General features: G+C 42.5%; 1 protein-coding gene across 2 annotated transcripts in view; it reads right to left on the reverse strand.

Moving 5' to 3' along the window:
* Nucleotides 1-24,675: 24,675 nt before the first annotated feature.
* Nucleotides 24,676-26,674, reverse strand: part of LOC115800768 (kinesin heavy chain-like) — a 108,783-nt gene continuing 106,784 nt past the window's right edge. For both annotated transcript variants that reach the window (XM_030758273.1, XM_030758272.1), the window contains exon 26: nt 24,676-25,822. In XM_030758273.1, coding sequence (XP_030614133.1) covers nt 25,819-25,822 — 4 coding nt within the window. In that variant the 3' untranslated portion in view covers nt 24,676-25,818. The remainder of the gene's footprint in view (nt 25,823-26,674) is intronic.

A 26,674-nucleotide genomic window follows, 5' to 3' on the forward strand; every position in this document is an offset into this window, starting at 1 on the left:
ACCACAACAAAATTACTACACTCCTCAGTGACAACAATACTTATGAGGTCTTGAGACGTGATCCCACAAGCAACTACAAGAAAAAAGTTGTTTGCTGCCTGCAACAACTTGAAAAGGAAAAAGCCATTGCCCGCCCCACTTACTACCGCCTGTACCCTGGAGAAGCCACTCCATGCATTTATGGACTCCCAAAGATCCACAAAGAAGGAGTCCCACTTCGACCCATTATCAGCAGTATAAACTCGGTCACCTACAACATTTCCAAACACCTCGCCACCATCTTATCACCGCTTGTTGGCATCACACCCCACCACATTGAAAACTCTACAGATTTTACTAACAAGGTCCAGAATCTTGTACTGGATCCAGATGAAACCATGGTGTCCTTTGATGTGGTTTCACTTTTCACTTGCATACCTACAACTGAGGCAGTGGAGACCGTCAGAAGACGACTACAGGAAGATGATTCCTTACTGAACAGAACCAGCTTCACCCCAGATCAGATTTGTGCACTTTTAGATCTCTGCCTTACCACAACATATTTTAAATACAATGATGGATTCTACAGACAGAAGCATGGATGTGCCATGGGCTCCCCAGTGTCTCCCATTGTAGCCAACCTTTACATGGAGGAAGTGGAAAGTAAAGCTCTTGGTTCTTTCAAAGGGAAGGCACCTAGCCACTGGTACAGATATGTAGATGACACCTGGGTCAAAATCAAAACCCAAGAAGTAGAAGCCTTCACTCGTCACATTAACTCAGTGGATAAATACATACGTTTTACCAGGGAGGACACCAGAGATAACAAGTTACCATTCCTGGACTGTGCGGTGCTTATCGAGGAAGATGGAAGCCTCAACATTGAAGTTTACCGGAAGCCCACACACACAGACCAGTATCTCCTCTTTGACTCCCACCACCCTCTGGAACACAAACTTGGGGTGATCAGGACCCTTCAACACCGTGCGGAAAGTGTTCCCTCTAAGGCAGAAGGGAAGCATAAGGAACACACACACATTAAGAAAGCCCTCAAAACATGCGGTTACCCCAACTGGGCCTTCATCAAATCAGCTAAGATGCACAGGAATGAAGGCCAAACACAAACTACAGAGAATAGGAAGGACAAGAGGAACAACATTGTCATCCCATATGTGTCAGGCTTGTCAGAGAAACTCAGAAGAATTTTCTCCAAGCATGACATCCCAGTATACTTCAAATCAACTCACACCCTAAGACAAAAACTGGTTCATCCCAAGGACAAACCCGCCAAACACAAGATCAGCGATGTAGTGTATGCTGTTCAGTGCAGTGAAGAGTGCTCGGACCTCTACATTGGTGAAACCAAACAGCCTCTTCACAAACGAATGGCACAACATAGAAGAGCCACCTCGACAGGACAAGATTCAGCAGTACATCTGCATCTGAAGGAAAAAGGGCACTCTTTTGAGGATGCCAATGTTCACATTTTGGACAGGGAAAACAGATGGTTTGAAAGAGGAGTGAAAGAAGCCATCTATGTCCACTGTGAACAACCATCATTGAACAGAGGAGGTGGATTACGTCACCAACTTTCCCCCGCTTACAGTGCTGTCCTGAGCTCCCTTCCCAGACGTCTCAACCCCCATTCACACCTTTGTTCCAGTGACCTCAATAGGCCACAGGAAACAATGGAGCGGAGTCCTAAATTGGTTTCAACTGAAACCACTGATTAAATATGACCCACGCCCCCTTCACACCTGGGCACATGTGTTCAAGCACATGATCAATAGAGGGTCATAACCACCTCCAGGGGACTACGCCCACAGGGGTTTAAATACCTGGGTCTCTCCACCATTTGGTTGAGAACTGAAGAAGCCTTTCGGATGAGAGGTGAAACGTCTTCAAGAAACAAAAAAGAAGTCCAGTCGCCTTTTTCAAGCTCCAGAGAAGACCGTGGATGTGTGTCTTCCAGCTCATAGGGGGTCGTTTTGACTGTTGGGTTTTCTCTGTATTATTGTAGGGTCTTTACCCACAATACAAAGCGCCTTGAGGCGGCTGTTTGTTGTGATTTGGCGCTATATAAATAAAATTTAATTGAGTTGAAATGAAATTAATTGAATTCCATGTGGCAGCTTCCTCGCCTGTGATTGGACAATACAGATCACGTGCGGGATCACGCTGAAGGTCTCGCAAGACCAAAGGAAATCAGTGCGGTCTTTCTCTTCCGTTCAAACTGAATGGCGTTCTTTGTCTACACTGCTTTCCTGGTACGACAATGGAGGTCGTCTATATTTTCAACACCCCAGAAGCTCCTCGTGAAAGCGGGCCTCTCTACCGGCCAGCTTCAACCAGCCCCGCTGCAATCGAGAAGACACTGCGGGCTGCAATGAGTGGGTTATCTCCTCAGTTATTGAAGTTTCTACCAGCAGCTGAAAGACAAGATGGCGTCTATTGTGTAGAGACTCGATGCTCTGGACTCTAACAAAGAAAAGACGACAGCACAATCCGAAAACCGCGGTAAGACTTGGTCGTTTCTAAAACAAAAATACTAAGAGTGGAGGAATGGTCACAGTAAACTGACAGATGTATTGTGATTTGGTTTCTTATTTTTATTTGGTTTCATCTTATAGGAAGCAGTTCCTGCACAACTCTGAATCCAATAAAAGCCGGTATGATCCTCTGCAGAGGTAAGAATCAGAAACAAAGCAGCAGTATTCAATGTGTGGAGGAGAGAAGAACTTCAAATGTTTCTACTCTTATTTATTTTCACCTTTATTTTCCACAGACTGTGTTCGCCTCACAGCGCGAGTGTGAGTGTTCCTAATGCGTGGACCGTGATATAATTGTGTGTAAGTATCTATTGGTGTTGTTTGTGTGTTTTTTGCCTGGATATGTTTATGTATACACTGTGTTTATGCTCTTTATTTACAATGTACAAAAATGTTTTCCAGCTTCTTGTTAAACCTACAGATGGTCCGCCGCAGCTTCCGCTACAGTCAGTTCTGGAAAAGGCGGCAGCCATTAAAAATCCTGCCCGGTGACGTGCAAGAAGGAAGCCGGTAAGGCGTGTTGGATTGGATTGTTGGTCTTCTGTATTTGTGTAGTTAGCTTGTAAATGCAGTTTTATTTTTGGGAAATATTACTTATTGTTTTTTTTAACTTTTTAACTTTTCTTTTGAACAACCCAAAATGTATATAAAAAGATGATGCAGTGAAGGTGAAAATAATTAACACTGAATGTTTATAGTTTTAGCAGCTGTAACATTTTGGGACCTAAAAGATAAAAAATGTATAATCAGTTTAAAGGTGCCTCAAGGGTTAATGACCAAAATCACTGAAGTACTTTTATCAATGTTACATTTTTTCAAAGTACTTGTTCATTTGTCTTTTTTTCACAGGATGCAGGAGTTGGTACTTTGTCACATAACCATTGTTTTTCATCACAAAGATGGGCTGATTAATTTTTTTTTTTTGCATTCAGGGTCTTATCTGCTATGTGTGCATTCAAAGTCAAGAGACTCAAACTTTCAGTTTAGTTTCCTGATTTTTCACAATATTTCTTTTAGTTTCATAATGACTTAATGTGTGCTCTGTGTCAACAGCTGTTGGAGGCGAGGGCGAGTGTCCTGGCAGTGAAGGAGGTTGCCTTCTGGGACGTTGTCACCACTGACCTCATGTTGGATGAGGAGGATGGCGTCTCAGAGGGCGTATCGGGCTGGATTAAGACCCCCAAGCTTCCCCAGCCAGGAGCTCAGTGACCTCTGAGCCAAACTGCAAGACAGACTAGAAGCTCACCCTAATTACAACACCCTGCACCATAAGTGTTTGTATGCTGGACCATGCTCTGAGAGAAAGCCACCACCACATGGCCCAGAAGTAGCAAAGCATTATATGTCATAATGGTTTTGTTTTCTTATATATGATGTGTGTGTGTGTGTGTGTGTGTGTGTGTGTGTGTGTGTGTGTGTGTGTGTGTGTGTGTGTGTGTGTGTGTGTGTGTGTGTGTGTGTGTGTATATTGCTTTGTAAATAAAATAAAATAAATTCAAACTTGTGCCTCACAATTTGTTTCTCTTAATTGAATTCCTTTTAGTTGAGGTTATTAGCATGGCATGAGTACAACATAACATACAAGGTATATCACAGAAATAATAAGTAAAAAAATTTTTATTACTGGGTTATTATTTATTAGGGAGGGGCTTACCCAGGCCTGTCTTTATAAAGGCCAATGGGGGACAGATCTACCAGCCAATCACATGTGAGTGCTGAATTGTGATGGCATTTTTTTCATCCAATGACAGAGGAGCCACGTGGGTCTGTTGCCGCTGCTTCAGCTTGCAGCGCTGCTATTCATATGTAAAGTAGAGGCGTTAACACCTCCCGCTCCAGCTCCCCCGTACCTTTACCCCCCGCTGCTTCTGGTGGTACGTAAACGACCATATCCATCTCAGGCGAATGAAAATGCGCATCCCCGTATGCTGACGAAAGCTGCCGTTTACTAGCGGCACCCGCGTCAGTATACAGGGACGAATATGCTTCTTTTCGTGCAGTGGGAGACCTGCACAGGTGAGCTGACAGTGCATCACTGTGTCACACAGCAGGAAGCGCTGTGCAGCAAAGTCCTGAAGACACAACTGGTCATTAGCACCGTAACACAGACAGTGCCGGCGATCGTCGCTGAGGCACCCGTTACTGCCCTTACCTGGCGTGAACAGCTGTTTAACACTGAGCGTATCACCGCTGAGCCGGCTGATCAAAGGAATTTTTTTTTTTTTTTTTAAGCCTGTCATGTCTGGCAGTTTTCGCACTCAGAATATGATCCGAATACGCTGGTGTACCAAACATATTTGCTTTTCCAAGAATAGCTCTTTAAGTTTTACAATAGGCTACTCTTGTTAGCATGTATTTAGTTTGTATTTTGATTTTATTTTATTTATTTATACCAGGCGTGACAGGCAGAAAGGAAAGGGTACAAAAAGGAGTGAGAAAGAAAAACAAAAACAAAACAAAGGTGAGAAAAGAATAATCAAAGAATGATATCCACATATCTACACCTGCACACACATACGCATACACCCAAACACACACATAATCCTGCTGTTGCTTGCAAGTAATGTGTGTATGTGCCTCTGTCATGGAACGTACTCACCAATGGAGGCAAGAAACTGCAATCCTGCCCCTCGTGATCCAGAGGCGAACGGGAAAGGACCCAGGGGACGCGGCCTATCCACGGCCTACCAGGACATCAGAAGACGAGAGGCCACACATCCCGATGGCAACTGCGCACACACCCCAGAGGAGGAAGGAGGGAGACCCCAGACGGACCCCCCCACGGCCAAACGGCAAGAGTCCAGACAGCCAGAGGCAATGAGCAGCCAACCCCCGCCGCGATCAAAGGAATTTTCAATTACTGTAATTCCGCAGCCGTTTGTCCTATCGGAAAAATTCAAACAGTTTCTGAAAGCTGAGAAATTGCGCTTCACATCCAATATAGGGTTTATTACAGTAAAAGTTCGCAAATAGCGGCACCTTCGACCCTGCAGCTTGAGGAATGGAACGGTAGCTTTACCGTGCTGCGTCTAAAAATCGTCACACGCATAAAAACGGCTCTGCATTGGTCATTCAAACGAAGTGGTTAAATGGAAATTACAGAAGACACAAAGAAACTATAGATTAGCCTCTACACAGGTGATTCAACAAAGAGTGTGCTTTGGATAAAGCATGTGAAGAAATATGAGTGAAACAGTGAAATATGTCATCTGTATTAATCGAGCTACACAAATTATACAGCTAACATATACAGCAAAACAACGCTGTGCTCAGGAACAGGAAGTGATGTGATACTGGAGTGAGAGCCAACACCAAGACTGATTCTGTAATGGCTTGTGTGTGGTGGGCAGGATTGGACCCCAGGATGCAAACTCACACAAAAATAGGACTTAATGGTGGATTTATTAAGAAAACACAAGAAACCAAAACCGCAGCAAGACTGGAGCTAGATGGGTGCCAGAACTAAATACAAAACTATGGTGCAGGGAAACACACAGCAAGGGAACACTGAAGACAACATGACAAAGAACAGATGAAATCTGAGGGCTTAAATACACAATAGGTAATCAGGGCAAGAGGAAACAGCAGGGCACAGCAGGTGACGCAAATGAAACTAATAACAGTGGAAGGAAAACTAAACACAAAACACAGGGAACACAAGACTGGCAAAATAAACAGGAAGTGACTAACCAAGGTACACGCAGACAGAGATGTATAAAGTACTGGAGTAGAGGAGTGGAGTAGAAGTACAAGTACTATATAAAAAAATTGACTTGAGTAAAAGTTGAAGTGTTCTTTCAACACCATACTCAAGTGGAAGTACAGAAGTACTCAATTTTTTTGGTACGTAAGTATTGCAAGTAGAAGTATTTCAAAAATTGCTATTCAAGTACCGAAAGTACAAGTACAAGTACAAGTAAAAGTACAAGTACTGTGTATATTAAAGAAAGGCAGTCAAAAGTTTGATTATCATTGTTTATATTATTTCAAACATTTGAAAGGCACAATGTATTTGGCTGAAGCTGGAGTACAATGATAAAAGGCCATACAAGTGTTTGCAAGAAAACAAACACAAATAAAACATCTCAAAAGGTCAGAGGGGCAGTCCACAGAGCAGCTAAAAGACAAACCTGGACAAGGTGTTCCTGGGACGTCATCCATCTCGATATCGGACAGTAAGCTGACGCGTTCTGTCCTCAATACTTGCAAGCAACAGCGCAAAAGGCGGAGACGAAGCCTGCGTTTTTTTTATAGGCTTGATCGCTCAAATCGCTCAATGATGAGCCAGCTTCATAAACCGTGACAGCGCCATCTACCGCTCTGGCATTGATACTATGACTTGGGGATGATTAATAACGTTTTCATAATAGTAACGAGTAACGATTCAGCACGTGAAAACTGTATCGGAGTAAAAGTATTAAATTAATCAAAAATATATAGTGGAGTAAAAGTGAAAGTAGGGGAAAAAAATGTACTCCAATAAAGTACAGATACTGCATTTTAGTACTTAAGTACAGTACTTAAGTAGTTCTACTTCGTTACTATACATCTCTGCACGCAGACTAGACATGGGGGACTGGCACACAGACACGGGACAGAGACGCAGATTAGTTACAATATTAGGAATAAAACTCAATATGAAATCACAGGAGATCAGGGTCAAGACAAAATGACAAAACAGACACAAGACCATAGATGCAGGGGAGACAGGGACAAAGGGAACAAGAACATCAAAACAAACTGGGAAATAACAAAACTCAGGGAAAATAAAACTAAACACAAAACGCTGGGCAGACGGCCCAGGACCATGACAGATTCCAGTGCCCGATCTGTGTTTGCAGTGAGCCCAACTATATATAACTGGTATCTCAAACACCAACTTAGGCTCTTTTCCAACCAAGAGTGGTAACATTCAGTGTCCCAAAAGCCAGCCTCAGCAGCCAAGGATCAGTCCACAAGGGCCTCCACCCCTGGCTGCTACTCAAAACACTGTGCACACACTGTGCACACTGATCCCTATGATGTCTCCTGTGGTTGGTGAGTCCACAAGATGGTGGACTCTATGGGCTAAGGCCAGGGGTGCAGCTGTATACTTTCTGAGGTGTATGCAGACACATTTTTTGCCCAAGTAGTCTGATCACCGGCCCGAACGAGTGCCCTTCTCAGGGGGGTTTTAGGTTTAGAGGGCCTTTGGTTTTTCTGAAGTGAACTGGCCATTTGTCTTTTACCAATGTCCTCCTGGTAGAAGGGTTAACCGATCGCGTGTCAGATTATCACTCCCGGTAGACGAGAGTAACAGCTTATGGTTATATGGTTCTTTGATAAGAATCTTCACTTCACAGAAATCCATAAAAGCAACTAAAACCCTTTAAAAGCCTCAAAAGATAGAGATAAAGATAAAAAGAATAAAGAAAAAGTAAAAGAATACAGAGAAATGAAGAAATAAAGAGATAAAGAGAAAAAAGAGTTTTGTAATAAAAATAAAAACCCTAAAAAAAGAAAAAATATAAATGGTACCTTGCTAACATTGTTTTTGGTCTAGCAGTTTGGACTGACTGACTGACAAAATGACTGATGACACTGGATTTAGAAAAAGGGGCTCCGATTAAAAAGAGGGTGAAACTTCAAAATAACCTGTGATATAAAATTATTTTAGAGTAAACTTCAAACCACGAATATTTGGTTTCAAGAGTATAATTTGTTTAATGTTTCCTCCAACACTAACTATTGTTCTCTTATAAATTCCCATGAGGCCTAAGGGGGACACACCCTGATTTCAGTTTAGACGACCAAAGATGACAAACCTGCAGTGAGCTGCATGTAAGGTCAACAGACGATGGTGTTGTGAGTATGACCTCTGACCCCAAAGGTATCTACATTTTGACTAAAGACTGTCCATTTTTATTTTTATTTTTATTTCTGTTTGTGGTGAAAATCCCACTGCAGGGGTTTTAGATTTAAAAGCATAGAATTACACAAAATGGAAAAAAAAATAGTTAAAGACATTCCTATTTTACTGCTGAACTAGTAACAACTGCTGATGTTATTTTAGGTCAAGGTTATGCATTTTTCCCCTTCACTATTTAGTAACTTGAGGTTTATGAGGCCATATTTTGTCTGCCATAATTATGCTTTTTTTGGGGGTACAGACCCTTACAGAATAAATATAATTTTGAGTCCAGTATAATACTTTGAAATGATTTTGATTGTCAATCTCTCTAAGATATTTTATTTCCTCAGATTTTCGTGCCAAATGAGTCAGATTTGAACAGTAATTTTACAGGTACAGACAAACTTATCCAAGAGTTATTTAAGATCAGAGAACTTTAAAATGATTATTTTTAGATATTTTGAGATTCATCCCATGTTTTGTTTTTTGTTTTCTTGTGTTCTTTTTGTTCCACCTTAGCTTACATAGAAGGTGTGTCAAATTTTAATTTAAGGACATTAATTTGCATTTTGAATTTCTGATGAGTTTGAGACCAAAATGCAAAAGTTAACTTTACAATTGGATGAAAAATGAGACAGCTGACACTGACCTTGTACAAAAACACAAACACTTGCAATGAAGAAGCAGCTTTCACTCATTCACTCACTCACCCACACACTCACTCACACTCATCCACTCATAGACAGACAGAAGCTCATATTAGCCTTTTGCTTAATCTGATATTTAACTCTAGGTGCATTAAATCAGGTTCCCTTTTGGTGGATTGAATCCACTTACTTAGTAAATTAGCAAACTAGTGGTATATGAAAATTGCAAGCTCATTTTTTTTCAGGCTGATTAACAAAATAAAAGATTTATAACTAAAAGCCATTGAATAGATACATCCTTAAAGTATTTATGGGCATTTTGATGTCCTGTGTTAGTTTGTGTAAATTTAATTATTGACCCACAAGACCTGCAGTTCATGGTATTTTGTTTAACATTCCGGGGGTTTTGTGTCAAAAACGCCTAAGAATTTACTCAAATTTTTAAGTTAAAGCGGTTCCTAAACCCTTGGGACTATGTGAAAAAGCTTGGGCATTTTGGAAAGGTAACATTCTATATTTTTTAATACACAAGTAAGATTTCCTCTAAGTGTAACTATCAGAAAGTTATTCTCTTTTGAACAGACAAATTTGAAGATTTTTTTTCTCGCCTAGATTAAAAAACAAAAAAAACAAGAGATTAGACAGTTGAATTTGGTACTTATGGACTAAAACACATCATGATTGCAAAGAATAAGGTCTTGGCTATTCCCATTTCAAATTTGAAAGCAATAGCTGTAAAATTGAGCATTTTACAGCATATTCCATAAGGTATGGGTTGTGCGTTTTTCAGAGTGACATTTTTGGAGACACTTGGACAACCCTGAAATATGCAATAACTTCTGAATGCTTCATCCTACAGACATCAATGAGGGCTCTAATGAAAGCTTACACTTAGAGGAATTAGAATATAGAGCCAAAGCCACTCTCCCTGTTTTAGAAATTCCTATTTTATCATAAAAAGCAATAAAGAGTACACTAAACGTGTGCATTATAAACAGTAGTCCAAACCAGTGCTATAGTCAACAAACATTTTAATAAACACACAAATATTACTATATATACTATATACATACTATATTTAAAATAAAAATATTAAATAAAACTATTTACATACTCATGGCACATTATTATTTTACATGTTCTTTTCTCTGTGTCAGTCATCACGGTTTACAAAGGCATGGTACACACTTGACTGGAGTTTTTTCATGGCACTATAGCCTTTTATAATCTTTTCTTTGTGTTTTGGCAATGTTTTGAACAAAAAAAAACCATCAAAACAGCAATAGCACACATAAAACATCTTTTATACATGAGCGCACAGAAATCCTGAAACCACAAATCTGTCATTCGAAGGATGCTCTGTTTTACAGAAAGAACATAGACCCCTCAAACTATACATCCACGTGTTCAGAATTTCATTGGCTAAGCGTCTGTAGCGTTATTTTTATTCTGTGAGCTGATAGGTTGGATCTGTTGTCATCAGAATATGGGCAGGAGCTTGTGCTAGTCTGTGACACTCATTGGCTATTCCTTGCTACAGACAGCCGTCACAGTGTCCCAGTTGGTCAAGTTAGGTGTCAATCAAAGCCTAAGACCCGGAACTTCCGATTTGGAGCAAAATGGAGGCTCTATCGGCAGCTACACAGCTAACAGGAGGCAACAAACAGTGTTTACGTTTTTTCAAGAAAAGTTTAGGCTCTGTTTTTGGTGCCCTTGTGGATACGACTCGTGTTTTTGACCTCATGGATGTATTGGATTATATTCACTGGACTGTTACGGACAGAATGATGCCAAATTTGTGGAGAATTATGAAGATTTGGAGTCCAGACGAGCGGTCGAAGGTAGGAAAGTCAAATTACTAGTTTCGGCTATCAGCTTACAATACCCTGCGCTGTATATGCTGTGATTTTTGTACATGGCAATGGCATACATGGTTAGAAAGAGGAGAACCGTGGCTTTCTTTTAATGTTTCGTATGTGTGTTTTGACAACATAGGGACGGAGAAATTTGACTGTATATTTAAGAATTCTGCGCGACGGCCCTTGATCGGGCCGCGGAACGTTAAAGGGTTTAATTGACAGGGAAAAATTGGAACTTTCTTCACTGGACTTTTTCCACAGGTACCTGAGATCATACCTGAGACATTATGCGCCTTTCAGAGGAAACTAACCAGGATGACAGCCAGATGTGAACAGCTGTTGTCTAAAGAGGTGCAGGAATGCATCTCAGGGACGAGTGTTGACTACTGTGGTTTGAACATCCATGGCTTTGGTGAATATGAGCACGGTGAAGGCTGAAAGAAGGCTGCATACATTATATAATTATTACCTGTGCACTCATCCAGTGATCTTTTTTTTTTATGTTTGCAGTAAGATTTTCATCAATTGGAACTGGATTTGATCTTGAAGGGATGCAATCCACATTTTTAAGGAATTTGAGGAAAATTATCAGATAGTGACTGTTTAATGTTACTGTTTGTCATGTGGGCCAATTTAGATGCAGAATTTACATTGGACTGATTAAATTTAAATGCTAATCCACTTCACTGAACAACATTGACATATGAAAGACTAATGCTTGTTTTCTTTTGTTTTTCAGGCCATAAGAAAGTATAGAAAGTAGGTACATCCATTATAAATTGGCTCTCACTGCGGTATTGTATCACTTCCTGTTTCGGAGCACAGTGTTTTGCTGTCTGTTAGCTGTTATATCTGTATAACTCGATTTATCTGGATAATAACATATTTTAGTGTAATCTTCACTTACTTTAAATAGCATACTCTTTGCTGAATCACCTGTATTCACATTACTCACTTTATTTGTTTTTAGAAATTCGCTAGCTTAGCTCAGCTAGTAGCTTAGCCCTTAGCCGACTCACTACCAGCATGGCTTCTTCTCCTGCACTTTCCTGCTCTGGGTGTCACATGTTTAGTTACTCCTCGGCCTCCTTTAGCAGTAACGGTACTTGTAATAAATGTAGTCTGTTTGTAGCTCTGGAGGCCAGGCTTTCTGAACTGGAGACTCGGCTCCGCACCCTGGAAAATCCTACATCTAGCCAGGCCCCTGTAGCGGGTGCGGACCATGGTAGCTTAGCCGCCGTTAGCTCCCCCCGAGCAGATCCCGAGCAGCAGGGAAAACAGGCCGGCTGGGTGACGGTGAGGAGGAAGCGTAGTCCTAAGCAGAAGCCCCGGGTACACCACCAACCTGTTCACGTCTCTAACCGTTTTTCTCCACTTGGCGACACACCCACCGAGGAACAAACTCTGGTTATTGGCGACTCTGTTTTGAGAAACGTGAAGCTAGAGACACCGGCGACCATAGTCAAATGTCTTCCAGGGGCCAGAGCAGGCGACATTCATGGAAATTTGAAACTGCTGGCTAAGGCTAATCGTAGATTTGGTAAGATCGTTATTCACGTCGGCAGTAATGACACCCAGTTACGCCAATCGGAGGTCACTAAAATTAATATTGACTCGGTGTGTAACTTTGCAAAAACGATGTCGGACTCTGTAGTTTTCTCTGGGCCCCTCCCCAATCAGACCAGGAGCGACATGTTTAGCCGCATGTTCTCCTTGAATCGCTGGCTGTCTGAGTGGTGTCCAAAAAACGACGTGGGCTTCATGAATAATTGGCAAAGTTTCTGGGGAAAACCTGGTCTTGTTAGGAGAGACGGTATCCATCCCACTTTGGATGGAGCAGCTCTCATTTCTAGAAATCTGGCCAAATTTATTAACCCTCCTAAAAACTGACTACCCAGGGTTGAGACCAGGAAGCAGAGTTGCAGTCTTACACGCCTCTCTGCAGCTTCTCTCCTCCTGCCATCCCCCCAAAACCCCATCCCCATAGAGTCGGTGCCTGCTCCCAGACCACCAAAAACCAAAGCTAAAATCAGCAAAAAGCTATTTAAGCATAGAAATTCAAAAACAATAAATAATACAGCTTCATCAACTGCACCAAAAAATAAAACAATTAAATGTGGATTGTTAAACATTAGGTCTCTCTCTTCCAAGTCCCTATTAGTAAATGATTTAATAATTGATCAACGTATTGATTTATTCTGCCTTACAGAAACCTGGTTACAGCAGGATGAATATGTTAGTTTAAATGAATCAACACCCCCGAGTCACAGTAACTGTCAGAATGCTCGAAGCACAGGTCGAGGAGGAGGATTAGCTGCAATCTTCAATTCCAGCTTATTAATTAATCAAAGACCCAGACAAAGTTTTCATTCTTTTGAAAGCCTGACTCTTAGTCTTGTCCATCCTAATTAGGAAAATCAAAAACCTGTTTTATTTGTTATTATCTATCGTCCACCTGGTCCCTACTCAGAGTTTCTGTCTGATTTCTCAGACTTTTTATCTGATTTAGTGCTCAGTTCAGATAAAATCATTATAGTGGGTGATTTTAACATCCATGTAGATGCTGAGAATGACAGCCTCAACACTGCATTTAATCTATTGTTAGATTCAATTGGCTTCTCTCAAAATGTAAAGGAGCCCACCCACCACTTTAATCATACTCTGGATCTTGTCCTAACATATGGCATAGAAACTGAAGACCTAACAGTATTCCCTGAAAGCCCCCTCCTGTCTGATCATTTCTTAGTAACATTTACATTTACTTTAATGGATTACACAGCAGTGGGGAATAAGTTTTATTACAGTAGAAGTCTTTCTGAAAGTGCTGTAACTAAGTTTAAGGATCTAATTCCTTCATTGTTATGCTCTTCAGTGCCAACACAGTGCAGAGCAGCTACCTAAACTCTGCTCCCAGTGAGGTCGATTATCTCGTCAATAGTTTTACATCCTCACTGCGTATAACTTTGGATACTGTGGCTCCTCTGAAAAGGAAAGCTTCAAATCAGAAGTGCCTGACTCCGTGGTATAATTCACAAACGCACAGCTTAAAGCAGTTAACCCGAAAGCTTGAGAGGGAATGGCGTCTCACTAAATTAGAAGATGCTCATTTAGCCTGGAAAAAGAGTTTGTTGCTCTATAAAAAAGCCCTCCGTAAAGCTAGGACATCTTACTATTCATCATTAATTGAAGAAAATAAGAACAAGACTCTTTTGCTCCAGTTGATCTTTCAGAGTTAACTTAAATAGTTACTTCCTCCAAACCAGCAACATGTTTGTTAGATCCCATTCCTACTAGACTGTTCAAAGAAGTCTTTCCAATTATTGATGCTTCAATCTTAAAAATGATCAATCAGTCTTTATTAGTTGGCTATGTACCACAGACCTTCAAGGTGGCTGTAATTAAACCTCTACTTAAAAAGCCATCACTTGACCCAGCTGTCTTAGCTAATTATAGGCCAATCTCCAACCTTCCTTTTCTCTCAAAGATTCTTGAAAGAGTAGTTGTAAAACAGCTAACTGATCATCTGCAGAGGAACGGTTTATTTGAAGAGTTTCAGTCAGGTTTCAGAATTCATCACATTACAGAAACAGCATTAGTGAAGGTTACAAATGATCTTCTTACAGCCTCTGACAGTGGACTCATCTCTGTGCTTGTCCTGTTGGACCTCAGTGCAGCTTTTGATACTGTTGACCATAACATTTTATTACAGAGATTAGAGCTTGCTATAGGTATTAAAGGTACTGCACTGCAGTGGTTTGAATCATATTTATCTCATAGACTCCAATTTGTTCATGTAAATGGGGAGTCTTCTTCACACACAAAGGTTAATTATGGAGTTCCACAGGGTTCTGTGCTAGGACCAATTTTATTTACTGTATTTATTTTCTGTACTGAGCTGCTGTAATGCGCAAATTTCCCCATCGTGGGATCATTAAAGTTTTATCTTATCTTATCTTATCTTATCTTATACATGCTTCCCTTAGGCAGTATTATTAGAAAGCACTGCATCAATTTTCATTGTTATGCAGATGATACTCAGCTTTACCTATCAATGAAGCCAGATGACACACATCAATTAGTTAAACTGCAGTAATGTCTTAAAGATATTAAGGCCTGGATGACCTCTAATTTCCTGCTTCTAAATTCAGATCAAACTGAAATTCTTGTTCTCGGCCCCACAAATCTTAGAAACATGGTGTCTAACCAGATACTTACTCTGGATGGCATTACTTTGGCCTCCAGTAACACTGTGAGAAATCTTGGAGTCATTTTTGAGCAGGATATGTCCTTCAATGCACATATTAAACAAATATGTAGGACCGCTTTTTTGCATTTGCGCAGTATTTCTAAAATTAGAATCATCCTTTCTCAGAGTGATGCTGAAAAGCTAATTCATGCATTTATAACTTCTAGGGTGGACTATTGTAATTCATTATTATCAGGCTGTCCTAAAAGCTGCCTGAAAAGCCTTCAGCTGATCCAAAATGCTGCAGCTAGAGTACTGACAGGGACTAGAAAGAGAGAGCAGATTTCTCCCATATTGGCTTCTCTTCATTGGCTCCCTGTTAAATCTAGAATAGAATGTAAAATTCTTCTCCTCACATACAAGGTCTTAAATAATCAGGCACCATCTTATCTCAAAGACCTCATAGTACCATATCACCCCAACAGAGCACTTCACTCTCAGCCTGCTGGCTTACTTGTGGTTCCTAGGATACTTAAGAGTAGAATGGGAGGCAGAGCCTTCAGCTTTCAGGCGCCTCTTCTGTGGAACCAGCTTCCAGCTTGGATTCAGGAGACAGACACCCTCTCTATTTTTAAGATTAGGCTTAAAACTTTCCTTTATGATAAAGCTTATAGTTAGGGCTGGATCAGGTGACCCTGAACCATCCCTTAGTTATGCTGCTATAGGCCTAGTCTGCTGGGGGGTTCACATAATGCACTTTTTCTTCTCATTCACCTTATTTACTTTGTTTATACTCCACTCTGCATTTAATCATTAATTGATATTAATCTCTGGCTCTCTTCCACAGCATGTCTTTCTCTCCCCTCAGCCCAACCGGTCGCGGCAGATGACTGCCCCTCCCTGAGTCTGGTTCTGCTGGAGGTTTCTTCCTGTTAAAAGGGAGTTTTTCCTTTCCACTGTCGCCAAGTGCTTGCTCATAGGGGGTCGTTTTGACTGTTGGGTTTTCTCTGTATTATTGTAGGGTCTTTACCTACAATACAAAGCGCCTTGAGGCGACAGTTTGTTGTGATTTGGCGCTATATAAATAAAAATTGAATTGAATTGAATTGAATAAACGGGACACACTGCGCAATTTATGCAGCATTTTTCCGACTGTGAAGCGCTGAAATTCACATTAAAGTTTTTACCTGGAAAAATTTGCAACTTTTCATCAGTGTGAAATAAATTAATTTTTCCCTGATGTGATTTTTGAAAAATAATATAATTTTATATTTTATTTAATGTGTTGAGGAAAAAGCTGCTGTATTCTGGCCGTTCAAATTCATTTTACTGATTTAAATAATTATTTTTAATCCTGTTTGGCCCGCGACTCAGACTGTGTCTTCAATTTTGGCGCGTCCTGTGACTGACACCCCTACTACGTGAAACAAACAGCAGTGGATGGAGCAGCTACAAAGTTCTATTTTCTTCATGTTGCTGATCAGGTGGTTGATGAAGGACCTCCAGCTGTTTCCCAATAAACGTTTTAAGGTGGTTACAGGAACAAATGCTGCTGCTTTGGTCTCCTTTCACTCCGCCTGAGCACACTGATTCAGTAACAGCTCCGACAGCCTGACTAAAACAGCTGCTGCAGTGTTTTTTGTTGAAAAATTGGGGGCTGCATGAGCTTAACTGTAATGCTTTTTATCCTCAAAATTACGTTTCTACTGTGGGTCTATTTTTAATCACTAATCAGGGATTAAAGCATAAAAATATTCTGAAGGTGACACTTGATACTGAAGGGTGGTGGTGATGGGGGTCCAGCACCAAACAATTGCACAAACCAAACCACAATAGTGTGATTACCACCAGATTGTGGTTATAGTGATCATTCTGGTGGCTACAGCTAAGAATGGAGGCAATGAAGGCGTGGAAAAAAACTTGTCAGGGATGATCCACTCGTGTTAAATCATGCCTGAAATTTTCATTTGATCTTCATTTTTCTTCTTACTTCTCCTCATTCATGCTGGTTGTCATCTCGATTTCTGTAGCCACGAAATCAAGTGTGCATGACCTTAGGGACATCAAACGTGCACCTTGTGAACTTTCCCTCCTCTGTGGCAGATTGTAAATTGCAGTGAAATAATACAGGTTGTTAGATCCCACAGGTTATATCTGTGACAGCTTCTCCATTTCAATAGGGTCCTGGCCACACACGTCAGCGGAGTATTACCCCAGCTGATACTCTATGACACTACTTAAAGCTGTAGCGGGGTGACTCGCCTGGCTTCTTACCACTGATAATCCTAACGTCTGCCCCGCTTCCTCTGTACTCCGATGCCGCCAGTCAGGGATGCCCATGCAGCTGACCCCGAAGTACAGTCCCGTTAGTTGTAGTGGCTAACCTTATTCTATCCTTGCGCTTGTTACTGGCCAAGTTTTATTTAAAGGCTAGGCAGAAAGCCCTAGGGACATGAGTAAATTTTAAGTGGATTCAATACTAGTGTGACCAAAACAGAACTAGATGTTAGACCTTAACTTGCCTAGAGTTTTACTATGGCATGAGACTAAGTGTACCGTGAATTGGGAAATAATTCTCAATGGAACTATACTGACTTTTTAGAGTCAATATTATTTTGCAAGTTTCAGCTCAAGCAGTTGCAATTAGCTCAAAATACAATTCTCAATCAATTCTTAAAATTCAGTATCCATCCATCCATCCATTCGCTTCCGCTTATCCTGGTCAGGGTCGCGGGGGGGCTGGAGCCTATCCCAGCTGTCATAGGGCGAGAGGCAGGGTACACCCTGAACAGGTCGCCAGCCTGTCACTGGGCCAACACAGAAAGACGAACAACCTTTCACACTCACATTCACACCTATGGGCAATTTAGAGTAGCCAATTAACCTAACCCCAGTAAGTGCATGTCTTTGGAATGTGGGAGGAAACCGGAGTACCCGGAGGAAACCCACGCAAGCACGGGGAGAACATGCAAACTCCACACAGAGAGAGGGTGAGGCCTGGGCCAAGGTGGAATCGAACCCAGGCCTTCCAGATGGTATTCTATCTGTGAGGCAACAGCGCTAACCACTGCGCCACCGTGCTGCCCTGCTAAAATTCAGTAATCAACTTAAAATTCAGGACTCAAAATCAATGTAAATCAATCTTAGAGCCTAATTTTCCAAATCACTTAATCTCAATCAAAATGAATACTTATGAGCTGGGTTGATGAAGAAGGGGTTCGAGAATATCCAATTATTTAAAATCCTTTTTGGGAAGAAAGGACTTCGGATGAGTCACTCGGCCGAAGCGACCACACCCAAAGCCAATCCAGTTCAACCTGCCTCCGTGAAGTGGGGAAAAAAAAGGGGGAAGTCCAAAAGAAAGATGTTTTCTGTCCTTCTATCCCTTCTTGTAATCCTCACTTTTGAATCCAGAAATCTCCTCTGACTTAGTCCAAAGTCCAAAAGATAGAAATCGTAAATCAGATTAACATCCAACTTCAGTTGGCAGGGAGAATCCAGCAGAACTGTCCATCCATCCATTCTCTTCCGCTTATCCGGGGCCGGGTCGCGGGGGCAGGAGCGTAAGCAAAGAAGCCCAGGCTTCCCTCTCCCCAGCCACCTCCTCCAGCTCATCCGGAGGGACCCCAAGGCGTTCCCAGGCCAGCCGAGAGATATAATCCCTCCAGCGTGTCCTGGGTCTACCACGGGGCCTCTTCCCGGTGGGACATGCCCGGAACACCTCACCTAAGAGGCGGCCAGGAGGCATCCTAATCAGATGCCCGAGCCACCTCAACTGGCTCCTTTCGATGTGGAGGAGCAGCGGCTCTACTCTGAGCCCCTCCCGGATGGCCGCACTCCTCACCTTATCTCTAAGGGAGAGGCCAGCCACCCTTCGAAGGAAACTCATTTCTGCCACTTGTATTCGCGATCTTATTCTTTCGGTCACTACCCAAAGCTCGTGGCCATAGGTGAGGGTAGGAACGTAGATCGACCAGTAAATCGAGAGCTTCGCTTTTACACTAAGCTCCCTCTTCACCACGACAGAACGGTGCAGCGTCCGCATCACTGCAGAGGCAGCCCCGATCTGTCTGTCGATCTCCCGCTCCCTTCTCCCATCACTCGTGAACAAGACCCCGAGATACTTGAACTCCTCCACATGGAGCAAGAACTCATTCCTGAGCCGGAGAGAGCACTCCACCTTTTTCCGGCTGAGGACCATGGCCTCAGATTTAGAGGTGCTGATTCTCATACCGGCCGTTTCACACTCGGCTGTGAACCGTTCCACTGCGAGCTGGAGGCCACCCCCTGATGAAGCCAACAGAACCGCATCATCCGCAAAAAGCAGAGATGAAACTCTGAGGCCACCGAGGAAGAAGCCTTCCGCCACATGGCTACGCCTAGAAATTCTGTCCATAAAAATTATGAACAGAATCGGTGACAAAGGGCAGCCCTGACGGAGTCCAACACCCACAGGATACGAATCCGACTTATTACCGGGTATACGGACCAAGCTCTCACTGCGGTTGTACAAAGACTGAATGGCCCGCAACAATGGGCCAGACACCCCATACTCCCGCAGGACCTCCCAAAGGACACCCCGAGGGACGCAGTCGAATGCCTTCTCCAAGTCCACAAAGCACATGTAGACTGGTTGGGCAAACTCCCACGCACACTCGAATATCCTTGAGAGGATAATGAGCTGGTCCAGCATTCCACGACCAGGACGAAAACCGCATTGTTCCTCCTGGATCCGAGGTTCGACTAACGGACGGACCCTCCTTTCCAGCACCCTGGCATAGACCTTACCGGGGAGGCTGAGGAGTGTGATCCCCCGAAAGTTGGAGCACACCCTCCGGTCTCCCTTCTTAAAGATGGGGACCACCACCCCGGTCTGCCAATCCAATGGCACTGCCCCAGATCTCCACGCGATGTTGCAGAGGCGTGTCAACCAAGACAGCCCTACAACATCCAGAGCCTTCAGGAACTCAGGGCGAATCTCATCCACCCCAGGGGCCCTGCCACTAAGGAGTTGTTTAACCACCTCAGTGACCTCTCCCCCAGTGATGGTCAAGTCATCTCCCTCGTCCCCAGACTCTGCTTCCACTACAGAAGGCGTGTCAGTGGGATTCAGGAGGTCCTCGAAGTATTCCTTCCACCGTCCGACTATAGCCTCAGTTAAAGTCAGCAGCACTCCACCCGCACTATAAATCGTGTGAGTGGAGCACTGCTTTCCCCTCCTGAGTCGCCTGACGGTTTGCCAGAATTGCTTCGATGCCATCCGAAAGTCTTTTTCCATAGCCTCACCGAACTCCTCCCACACCCGAGTTTTTGCTTCGGCCACTGCCCGAGCTGCATTCCGCTTGGCCTGCTGATACCTGTCAGCTGCCTCCGGAGTCCCACAGGCTAACCAAGCCCGATAGGACTCTTTCTTCAGCTTGATGGCTCTCTTCACCTCCGGTGACCACCATCTGGTTCGGGGGTTACCACCACGACAGGCACCAACCACCTTGCAGCCACAGCTCTGAGCAGCAACCTCAACAATGGAGGTGCGGAACATGGTCCATTCGGACTCAGTGTCCTCAGCCTCCCTCGGAATGCTGTCGAAGTTCTGCCGGAGGTGGGAGTTGAAGATCTCCCAGACTGGGGCTTCTGCCAGGCGTTCCCAGCACACCCTCACAATACGTTTAGGTGTGCCAGGTCTGTCCAGCATCTTCCCCCGCCACCTGATCCAACTCAGCACCAGGTGGTGATCAGTTGACAGCTCAGCTCCTCTCTTCACCCGAGTGTCCAGAACATACGGCCACAGATCTGATGATACGATTACAAAATCAATCATCGACCTGCGACCTAGGGTGTCCTGGTGCCATGTGCACTTATGGACATCCTTATGTTCGAACATGGTGTTCGTTATGAACAAACTGTGGTTTGCACAGAAGTCCAATAACAAAACACCATTCGGGTTCAGATCGGGCAGGCCGTTCCTCCCAATCACGCCCCTCCAGGTCTCACTGTCATTGCCCACGTGAGCGTTGAAGTCTCCCAGCAAGACTATGGAGTCCCCAGATGGAGCACCCTCCAGCACCCCACCCAGCGACTCCAAAAAGGGTGGGTACTCTGAACTGTCATTCGGCGCATAAGCGCAAACAACAGTCAGGACCCGTTCCCCAGCTCGAAGGCGCAGGGAAACTACCCTCTTGTCCACCGGTGTAAACTCCGACGTACAGGCAGCAAGCCGGGGGGATACAAGAATACCCACCCCAGCTCGCCGCCTCTCACCGAGGGCAACTCCAGACTGGAACAGAGTCCAGCCCTTCTCCAGGAGACTGGTTCCAGAGCCCAGGCCATGCGTTGAGGTGAGCCCAACTATATCTAGCTGGTATCTCTCAACCTCACGCACTAGCTCAGGCTCCTTCCCTACCAGAGAGGTGACATTCCATGTCCCAATAGCCAGTTTCGATAGCCGGGGATCGGTCCGCCAAGGCCTCCGCCCTCGGCCACCGCCCGACACACACACTGCACCCGACCCCTACGACACCTCCTGCGGGTGGTGGGCCTACAGGAGGGTGGGCCCATGTAACCTCTTCGGGCTGCGCCCGGCCGAGCACCACGAGCTAATGCCCGGCCACCAGACGCTCTCCCTCGAGCTCCCTCCCCAGGCCTGGCTCCAGGGTGGGGCCCCGGTAACCCTATCCCGGGCACGGTAAACTGTTCCCTCGTTGTTGCAAACATAGGGGTCTTCTGAACCGCTCTTTGTCTGGACCCTCACCCAGGACCAGTTTGCCATGGGAGACCCTACCAGGGGGACAAGCCCCCGGACAACATAGCTCCTGGGATCACTGGGGCACACAAACCCCTCCACCACGATAAGGTGGCGATTCACGGAGGAGTGGCGTCCCTGGGTGGGCTTGAACCACCATCCTTTCGGTTAACAGCCGATCTGTTCAAGGTCGAATTAATCCGCAGAGGGTTTGGTCCAGTCCTCTCAGCAGAGCAGTTCTTGTCTGGGGAAGAAGCTCCTGTAATTCTCGCCCGATACTCCAGTGCACCATCTTTTATAGTTTAAATTTAAGACACATGCTAGTTTTAAAACATCATCATGACAAATTATCGCTCCACTGTCCAATTTCCAATTATGGTATTGGGCTTAAACATTACTTCATTTCTCGTTAATACATGGGCCTGTTAGGTACTTTCCATTTAAGACTATATTCAGCTTGTTTTTTCTCTGTGTTACACACACACTTATCATTTGATTCTAAATCACATAATTCATTCTCTAACAATCTTATACATTTAAATTATGATTATCCACCTAGTGCCAGGCTTAGGCTCTTCCGGTAATCGAGATCTCAACTTCACTTGACAAGGTGCAAGCAGCGATAAAAGCAGCAATCTAGCCGGTGCAGAGTCTGTGGGGTGGGCTCCTGTTTGCTAAATGCAGTGACAGAAGAACTCCGAAAGTGAAGCGGTGAAATTCTCAGCCCGGCGCAGCGCCTTGCAATCAACCGCTAGCTAGAATACTGCGCGCGCGCACACACACACAAAATGCACCCTCCGCATCCTCTCAACATTTACTGTGTTCATGTGTGCAGATCACTTATTAATGGACTTATAAAATACAAGATTTCTATGACATAACTTACTGGCTGTCTTTAAACGGGGACAGGAGGAGGGGGGGGTGAAGGAGCGCAGGGGCGCCTAATCAGCGCCGCGCCTCTGTTATTGATCATGTCATATGCACATCTGTTAAATACAGAAAATGCAACTACAGAAATATTTTCCCACATCGTTTTGGCGCCCCCCTCTTGTGCGGCGCCCCTATGCATTGTATATAGTGCACACCCCCTTTTTGCGCCACTTGCTAAGGCCCAACCACCAGGCGCTGTCCCTTGAGCTCCCTCCCCATTCCTACCGTAACCCATGGTAACCCTGTCCCTGGCAAGGTAAACTGATCCCATCATTTATTTACTTTCATAGGGATCATGTGAATCACTCCTTGTCTAGCCCCTCACCCAGGACCAATTTGCTTTCGGGGACCCTACCAGGGTCAAAAGCCTCCAACAACATAGCTCATGGGATCACTGGGATACACAAACCCCTCCACCATGGTAAAACGCAGATTCAAGGAGTAACCTGACAACAGTTTGTTTTATAAATGTTAATCCAAATTTTTGCCATTGTTAGATTAAAGTATTAACAAGTAAACACTGTTTATGGCGACAAATCAACTTGTCATTTCACTTTATTCAGAAACACAACATGTTTGATGTCTTTACAAAAACCCGTGAATCACTTCAGTAACACTTTATTATAACCACGTTCCTAATGTGCCATAAGAACAACAAACATGTTTTCTAACAGAATGTAATGTCATTAGCAGCACATGTATGTTTTATTAATACATCAATAAACACTTAAACACAGATGTGTTTTTGTTTGCTTTCAGCTCCATTACTTTGTTATAAATCAATCATAAATAATATTGTTATAAAGATGTTGTAATGTAGAGTGACTACAACTACTGCAGAAACATGACGTTCTGGACTGTTTGATCAACAACGTGGTATTAACTTCCCATTCACAACATCTACAATCAGCTGATCCCGTCACTGTCACATCATGTGTCATTAATCAAAACACATCAGGGAGGGTCAAAGGATTTTCAGCCTTTTCACTCTGTAAACTTAGTGCAGATTTACAACAACGACTGCAATACACACACACAGAGACACATCACATGTTCATGTTCAGCAGGATGAGACTAGTAATGCATACATGTAAAATAACAGTAAAAAACTCCATAAATTAAATTTTCAAACATTCAGTAACAAAAAAAAAAAACATTAAAAACACACAATATCTGCAATCAAATATTCTTATCATGATCCTGCAAAAGGTTTTAGGGCATGACTTCTCTGAAATGTATTTTTATTTTATTCCACTAACAACTTTTTTAAAGTTGGAATCAGATTTAAGGTTTAGAAATGTTATAAAGTCCAAACACGACACCCAACATACCAACTGAAACTGAGTCAGAGGACAGCTGTAATTTTCCCCCCCAAAATTATTATTATATAATTAAACACATCCTTAACAATTCCTGCTCATTTAGTGCATGTAATTCTATTACAAGATCCCAGTTGCTTTAGAGTTTATTCCTCCTTCAGTGTTCAGCCTCTTGTATGAAGTCTCCTGTATTTAGTTTTTTCATGTGTCGGTTTTCCCTGTTTTGTTATCACTTCTTGTTTTACCTTGCAAGATAGTGTTCCTTGTGCTTTTCTTTTAGTTTAGCTTCCTTATTCTCATCTCCTGTGATTTCATTCACCTATGTGTCATTTTCCCAGCTAACTCCACCTCACTTCTATATGTGTGTGTGTATATATATACACACACACATATAGGCTACATATATGGAGTTTAGCTTATCTAAGATATCCATGTTTTACACTTTTAGATGTGAATTTGTCTTATATATATATATATATATATATATATATATATATATATATATATATATATATATATATATATATATACACACACACACACATATTTATATATATATATATATATAATATTTTGCTTTTTACTTTATGTTTCACTTTTCATACTGCTTGCAATCAGCCAGTGGAACTCTTCAGGTCCTTATCTTCATAATACACTCAACAAATAAGTGTAAAGTCTTTAAAAATGCTGTAAAATTGTTTCATGATTTGTTTCATTAATACTATATAAGGAGATAATACTTGTAATATTTATGAAAATTAAGTTTGAATTAATATTACATTTGTTTTACATTTCTTTCTTTGTTAAATTGTGACTGTCATAAAATGAAATGTATTAAAGTTTCTTTATGTTCTGACTTTAGTGTCAATGTTTCTGACTTTGGACAATAACATTTTTTAAAGGTCATTTTGAGTTCTTATTTCATTTTTCCTTTCTGACTTGTTTTATTTTTCTATTGGAAAGCCAGTGATTCTGAACCTCAGTGGAAAATCTGTTGTCTCTTAATCAGAGGGCTGAATAAACTCTGATTGGAGGTCTGCAAATATTTGTTTGAGAATTAGATTTTAAATTTCAGTTTTAAATCAAAACTGAATTTTGTTAAAAAATGTGACTTTAATGGGCTCTGGTTTAGCTCACAAATTGAGCAGGCAACCATATGCAGTTGCCTTCTTTCAACTGTGACTCAAAACACTTTGCTGTGTGTCTTTCTCTACACTCTCTCCACAATGCTATGCAATAAAGACAACAAAGGCCAAAAAAAATTAATGTTTAAAAAATGTCATTTACAGGGTGCCAGATCAGCTCATGGGATGAGCAGGCAACCATTTGCCTTAGGGCTGAAAGTCAGGGGCCTGGGTCCTAGTCCATCCCGCGGCCTTTGCTGCATGTCTTCCCCCACTCTTGCTCCCTATTTTCCTGTCTGCTCTTCACTGTCACACTATTCTAAGATAAAAAGGCAAAAAAAAGAAAGTGATTTGCTTTAATTAAAAAAAAAAATCCAAATGCTAAATTTTCTAAGCATTCATTTCTTTGAAGAATTTTTGAAAGACACAAAGAGAAGACAAAAACAGTCAGAGAGCACCTGTGTTTGGGTGGAATGTTTCTTAAGGTGGAATGGCTGTTAAAGTGGAATATTGTGGAGTCTGGTTCCAGTAAAGGCAGAGTGGTGAAAACAGGAGAGTCCAAAGATCCACAAAAAAGAAACCGATCCAGTCATCTGCTACCTGTGAAGACATTAAGTGATAAAAAAAAAAAATTACACAGAAGTCAGCAAACTGCTTATTAAATTATTAATTCAGGGTTTCAACACTGAATATTAAACACATTCTGACCAGAAGGCAGGGTTTGTTCATGTTCAATTTTCTCAGAGTTTTTATCCGATTTAGTGCTCAGTTCAGATAAAATTATTATAGTGGGTGATTTTAACATCCGTGTAGATGCTGAAAATGACAGCCTCAACACTGCATTTAATCTATTATTAGATTCAACTGGCTTCTCTTAAAATGTAAAGGAGCCCACCCACCACTTTAATCATACTCTGGATATTGTCCTGACATATGGGAAAGCTTTTACACCCATGAAAGCTTGCTAATGTACAGATCACTGAGGTTTTCTGACCAAAATCTGTTGGTGGTTCCTATCTCTAGACTAAAATCTAAAGAAGACTATGCATTTGAGGTTGCAGCTCCTAAACTTTGGAATGCGCTACCATTACACTTGAGATCTGCGGACTTGCAGATCTGCTCAAGACTTATTTTTACAGTGTTGGGAATTTGTTATTACTTTGGTATTAGTATTTACAGTTATCATTTTTAGTATAATTTATTGACAATTATAGTGGTCACATACACTGAATTAATGAACACTGTATGCTTTAGATGGTTAGCTGTGGCAGTGATAACAGGAGGCCTGAGTGTGTCACTAGCAGAGGAACTTAACTGTTTCTTTGCTCGCTTTGAGACACCACAGGATCACTCCTCTGCTCTGACCCCCCCCACCAGGTTCCACCTCAACCCCACTCACTGTCCAGACGCATGAGGTACAGCGGGTGCTCTTGGCAGTGAACCCCAGAAAGG

The sequence above is a fragment of the Archocentrus centrarchus genome, chromosome 21 (genome assembly GCF_007364275.1).
Source record: "Archocentrus centrarchus isolate MPI-CPG fArcCen1 chromosome 21, fArcCen1, whole genome shotgun sequence".
Classification (NCBI taxonomy): Eukaryota; Metazoa; Chordata; class Actinopteri; order Cichliformes; family Cichlidae; genus Archocentrus; species Archocentrus centrarchus.